Raw genomic sequence first — 6,489 nt, forward strand, 5'->3', positions numbered from 1 at the left:
GTGCTAGTTTCCCATTCATATTTAATCCGACTGGCCACGTTATTACTTCGAAAACAACTTCAAAATACTGATGGATTCAGTCGAGGATTATGCCAGACAATGGGTTAAACGCGAGAAAGAAGACGTAGATACTCTTATCGAATGGATTAAGGCTGATACAAATCAGAATTTAAAAAAGATGAAATGGGTCTATGAAGACACATGCTATATCAATCTTAAAGACCCAAATGTTGCAATTGCAAAAAACGAAAAACGACGAAAATACAAACAACGATACACAAAACACAACATAGAAAACTAAAACTGAGCAACACAAACCCCACAAGAAACCGGTGGCATAAGTTGTTTTACATGTGAATCATTTCTTGTGAAAAATGATTGTAACAGTCTGTTTACACATTGTGGTTGTTTTACAATTATATAATAATTTCGTTTCAGGTTCGATTGGTTGTAACAGTCTGTTGATACACGGGTGTTTGTTTTACACTTATATATGTGATTTATGTCGTGTGACATATGATTGTAACAGTCTGTTGATACACGGGTGTTAGCTTTACACTTATATGTGATTTATGTCGTGTGACATATGATTGTAACAGTCTGATGATACAATGGTGGTGGTAATGAATACAACTACAGTACCAAATAGAACCAATCTGACTGACAAAGATGATTACTATGGCCCAGCTCTTACATGTATTTTCGCTGTTTGGTTGATCATGATAATTTTATGTTCCATAATAGGAAATACTCTTGTTATGTTAGTGATTCTGCTTAATAGCAAAATATGCAACATGCAGAGCAGCACGAATTTGTTCCTGTTTAATCTCGCCTTATCTGATGTTATGACCGGGCTATTCATTGCTCCTGTCTCTCTATACACACTCATAAAAGAACGTTGGGATTTGGGAGATTTCCTATGCAATGTAAACCTTTTTCTAAACGCAACATTTTTGTTCACATCCGTCCACAGTTTGATGTATATAAGCATCCATAAATACTTATCCGTTAAGCGTTTATCTGAATGTAATGCAATTCCAGTTAGTAAATGCGTATGTTATATGATGATTTTAGCGTCATGGGGATGGGGGATTGTCTTTGCTCTCCTCACTACTTTGTATCTGAGCGCAGCAGAATACAAAGCTAAAACTATTCAGTGTGGACCAAAGTATCCGATTTTTAATATTAAGTCATTTGCACTATCTTTTGGAAATTTAGTGTTGAACTTCGTGATACCTCTCATTATTATGATAATTATGTATTCGAGGATATACTTTATAATAAAGGATGATGCAGTGTTTCGACGCAAGTCAACAAAACTACACACAAAGATAAGGAGCCGTTCGGATTCAAATGTTGTAAATGAAAAGGCTGTTATTCATACCTTAGTAATCGTATTAAGTTGTTTTATTATATGTTGGCTTCCATACATGTTCTACACAAACTTCATATTCTTCACAATTGACAGAAAGACAATTCCAGCTTTCATGAATCCTTTGGTAAGTAAAATTATTGAACTGAATATTAGGGGGATTTCCAAAAAGCATATATTGACCTTTGGCATATCAATTAAAAAGATCATCAAAGGCATGGATTTATCACATACCTATTGTGGATCTTCTTTTTTCGTTTATGATTCGAATAATTTCTGAGTTTCCCATAGTAAGACATGGACTTTTGTATGCCGGAAAATGTCTTCAACATCAACATGTAGCGCGGAATAGTATTTTGATTTTATGGAAATATGCAATGCTGTCAAAATATAGTTGAAGTATATAATAACAGTTTATAAACAAGTCTAAATTGAAAACAACGTTCAAACCTATGATTGCGTTGGATAAAAACCGCAATTTATAAACGTGTGCATGCAAAACAAATTTCTTAGTACAGGGGTCTACATACAGCACAAACAACATTTTCCAAAAGACCAAAAAAGTGAAAAAGTATATTTTAACAAAACGCATTTGACTAGCAGGTCGTACAACGGATGTTCTTAAACCCTGCTGACTGTCATGGCGATTGCCAAATAAACGGATCACCAGATGTAACGAAATGGATCTTAATTATTAATTCAATACCAAACAGAAAACAATAAACTTGCGAAAAAGATGGTATACCGCAAACATGAGGTGCAAAAATTTGTACACCATATCCGGGTTTTGTTAAAATATACTTTTTCACTTTTTTGGTCTTTTGGAAAATGTTGTTTGTGCTGTATTTAGACCTCTGTAATAAAAGTTTATATATAGACTGTTAAATAGACAGTACAGTATATTCACTTTTCAACTTAAATATTTTGACCCTTTGAGTGAAACAAATACAGGAGAAATTGCACGTATTTGTTGAAGCTGTTGATGGATTGACCTGTTTTTTTTATTGTTGCTTTTGATGGACTATGAGTCCACCTTGTAGCCATGGTTACGTACTGTCCTCGTGTTATTGAGACATTGTGATTAAAAGTTTTGTTTATGAAGCACATACTTGTTCTAAAACTAATGTTGCAACGACATTAGTCAAAGCTGTCGTTTGATGATTTTTCTGTTGCTTCAATGATCTGAAATATTTTATGATTGATTGATTGATTGATTGGTTGATGGTGATTAAACGCCTTGTCAACACACAGTGGCTATGTCGCGGCGAGAACGAATTTTTGAAAATAACATAATTAAGTCACGCAAAAAAATCCTAACAATGATAAAATCGTTAGAATAAATAATTTCACTTCTGCACAATATAATATTAATCTAGCATTTAGAGTGTTAATTGTGTCAAACAAAACATTTATAGACGCTATTTTTTCGTAGCCAGAAATCATTGTTGCTTTTTTAAATAACACAAATTATATTTCAGGCTTATTGCTTTGGATTTTCATGTAGTGCATGCAATCCAGTCATATATGCATTCAGGTTTCCAAATTTCAAGAATGGCTACTGGCAAATCTTACGGAAGCTTTCTTGTCATAAATTAAAAAGTAAGTTGCATGTACATCAGTGATACGTCAGACAGATAAGTATTAATAAATATGCGTCAATTGATTGGCATGACAAACATGTCGCATATAAGATGACACTACGTATAATTTTATGATGTATAATCTTTGTTTAGAGTATCGAATGTAAAATTCTGATTACGGACATGATAAAAGAGGGGCTATGACGGAGTTAATGTCAAAAGTCAGTTGATACACTGTAATGATCTATGTGTAAAAGTTAGTTGCCATGCAACTTTGGAAATTATAATTTCACACGTTTTCCCTCGTAATCTTGCTGTAGCAGTATTGAAGTATTTACGTCTAGTAGTAAGTTAGTAAAAGTGAGAAAAAGCTCTATCGTATAATATTAACTGAGATGCGTCAATGTCATATGTGAAAAAGCTCTATCGATAATATTAACTGAGATGTGTCAATGTCATATGTGAAAAAGCTCTATCGTATAATATTAACTGAGATGCGTCAATGTCATATGTGAAAAAGCTCTATCGTATATAATATTAACTGAGATGCGTCAATGTTATATGCTATGCAGAATATATTTCATGTTGTCTTTTAAACGGTTCTATATATGTTTTTTAACTTGTTGTAAAGCGGCATTTTAGTAAATGAATATGCATTTTTTTTGCTAGAATCCGTTTCGTATCACGACAATGATCCTGATGATACAGTAGAACAAATAGATATCGCAGAATGCAACGAAGACGAGCATCATGACACTGTTAAATGAGATGAAACCAAACCTGGGATATACAAATGAAATGAAGTAACGGATTTAGTGCCATTTGCTTTTCAAGGGGTAAAACGTTGTCCGTAATGTTAAAGTGAGAGAAAAAAAACCACAAAAATTGAAAGCCCCAGAAGATTTATTTATATTTATATAAAAAAATAAGGAGATGTGGTATGATTGCAAATGAGTCAACTTACCTCAAGAGTTCAAACGACGAAGATATAAGTAATTATAGGTCAACATACGGCCTTCAACAATGAGCAAAACCCATACCGTATAGTCAGCTATAAAAGGCCCCGACATATAAATGTAAAACATTTTAAAGGAGAAAACTGATAGCCTAATCCTTAACAATACAATTTACGAAAAATAAAACCCAAATATGACATACATGAACAAAGGACCACTGAATTACAGTCACATGAAGGATGTGGTTGGGTTTAAATATGTTGGTAAACGTTCAACCCTCCTTGTACAGTGGTATAATAGAATAACATAAGAGCAAACTTTAAAAATCAGTTACAAATGGGTTAACTTGATAGAAGCACACAAATAAATAACTAAAATTTAAATAATAGACTCAAAGCACCGATATATGAACACTGGCAGGTACTTTATATAAAAATAAGAAGATGTGGTATGATTGCCAATGAGACACTTCTCCACTAGGGGCCAACTGACATAGAAGTTAACAGCTATAGGTCACCGTACGACCCTCATCAATGAGCAATGCCCATACCGCATAGTCAGCTAAAAAGGCCCCGAAATGACAAATAAAGCTAGTTCAAAGCCAATAGCAACTAATAAATAAATCATATTTTCCCAGATTAAATTACCTTTTCTAACTAACTATGAAATCAAAGATACCGTAACATATTTTTTACAAGATTTTAAGGTTAAGTGATTCATTAAATGAGAACGTTTGATGAGGCCTCCTTTTTTGGCCTTGAATTCGAAAATCAAAAATTTATAAAAGAGAGGCGAAAGATAACAAAGTCATAAATCGAAACCAAACTGACGATGCCAAGGCAAAAAAAAAACGAAAAACGACGAAAAGAGAAACAACAGTACATAAAACACAACATAGAAAACTAAAGACTGGGCAACACGAACCCCACCAAAACCGGGGGTTAGGTGCACTGGAAGGGTAAGCAGATCGTGCTCCACAGGTGACATCTGTTGTGTGATATGTTCATAAGACATTAGTCCGTCGGACATTAGTATTTATCTTTTTTTTAATTTTGCCTTACATATTGATATCAGGGCTTCGAACTTCTTACATTTAATGCAAAATAGATTTAACTTAATCAGGAACGATCAAAGCCGAATATTTGAAAGCCAATGATGTATAAGAACCGAAACAGTTGAAGAGCTATATGACCCAAAAGAACATATCAAGAATAATAGCCAAATCCATCTTAGGTCAACTTTGCTAGGGGGGGGGGGGGGGGGAGGTTAAAACCTTTGGTTTCTTGATTATTTATAAATTTATAAACGGACAATCTAAGTAATGCTTTTTATAAATCATGTCAGTACCGAAGTACTGACTACTGAACTGATGATACCGAAATTTGCTGCTAAAAGCGAATTATTATTTCACTATATCACTTTCATTAATGACTGAACAAAAAAATTCATGTTTTATTTTTTTAACATCTCGTAGCCAATGTCCCTTAAAGAGAAATGAAGGCAAACCTTGCAATTTCCCATATAATTAATATTTCCAAGGAGCATAACTCTTTTAGATATAGTCAACTGGCACTGATTTTCGAATTCGTCCGAAACTTTGCTAATATTAACCTTTGATTTAAATTTGATAAAAATTTATTAAGAATTGTACACGTGAGAGCGCTTACAATGCAATTTTCCATATTATGGATATTTTTCTAAGGGCATAACTCTTTTAAATACATTTGGTCGGCACTGAATTTCGAACTTATATAAACCTATGATATAAGTTTCATAAAGATTTGACAAGAATTATAAACCTGAGACCAGACGGACAGACGGACGCCCGGTATTTCTATGTCCTCCGCAACGCGTTGCGCGGGGGAACATTAAAGAAAGAAAAGAAAAGACGAAACGTCCACCAGTAGGGGTATGATCCAATGGTTGTGAAACTCATTAAAGGAACCATACTTACAATTTGGTACGCAAGACGCGCGTTTCGTCTACACAAGATTCATTAGTGACGCTCGAATCAAAATTGTTGGAATGCTTCAAAGACCAACTTGAATGCATAGAAAACCGAAAATTCCGCAATTAGAGCACATATCAAAATCACCCTGTTACAAGCTCCAAATCATCCCGAATTTAGACAATAAACAAATGTGTTACAGAATAGACCAAAATCTGTAACCAAATCTAGATTCCCAATCGACAACTTAATGAACAGGCAGCGACGACCGATATTCCTCGGACATGCGCACGATGGGTGTGCTTCGTTTAAACTGGCCAAACAGGAGAACATTGTTTTTGGTGTTTTTTTGTGTGTACAAGGTAGTCTTGTAGTTCTTTTTTATAGGTGACGTTTCTGTCTCGTTGACATATATCCACATCCCCTTTTATTTATATGTTAACCAATAATGCTATTAGCTTACATCGGTACTTTCAGTATACAATATTTTATTTTCCAAATTAAAGGGCCCATTAAGTGCATAACATTAATAACAACACGACATAAACATTACAGAGTGATTAAAGAAACATAAAATAATAGTTCAAATGCACGAGGAAAGGGTCAGTGGTCAAGGGGAGATAATTTTGCTAT

General features: G+C 34.0%; 1 protein-coding gene across 2 annotated transcripts in view; it reads left to right on the forward strand.

Moving 5' to 3' along the window:
• The window catches only part of LOC127731212 (trace amine-associated receptor 1-like), a 51,030-nt gene extending 47,199 nt beyond the window's left edge, over positions 1 to 3,831 (forward strand). The window contains exons 1-3 of one of the 2 annotated variants that reach the window (XM_052240171.1): positions 423 to 1,499; positions 2,851 to 2,971; positions 3,622 to 3,831. In XM_052240171.1, coding sequence (XP_052096131.1) covers positions 612 to 1,499; positions 2,851 to 2,971; positions 3,622 to 3,719 — 1,107 coding nt within the window. In that variant the 5' untranslated portion in view covers positions 423 to 611 and the 3' untranslated portion in view covers positions 3,720 to 3,831. Of the gene's footprint in view, positions 1 to 422; positions 1,500 to 2,850; positions 2,972 to 3,621 lie in introns of those variants that run through there. The other variant, XM_052240169.1, reaches the window with a different exon arrangement.
• Positions 3,832 to 6,489: the final 2,658 nt, after the last annotated feature.

The sequence above is a fragment of the Mytilus californianus genome, unplaced genomic scaffold, assembly GCF_021869535.1.
Source record: "Mytilus californianus isolate M0D057914Y unplaced genomic scaffold, xbMytCali1.0.p SCAF_2, whole genome shotgun sequence".
NCBI lineage: Eukaryota > Metazoa > Mollusca > Bivalvia > Mytilida > Mytilidae > Mytilus > Mytilus californianus.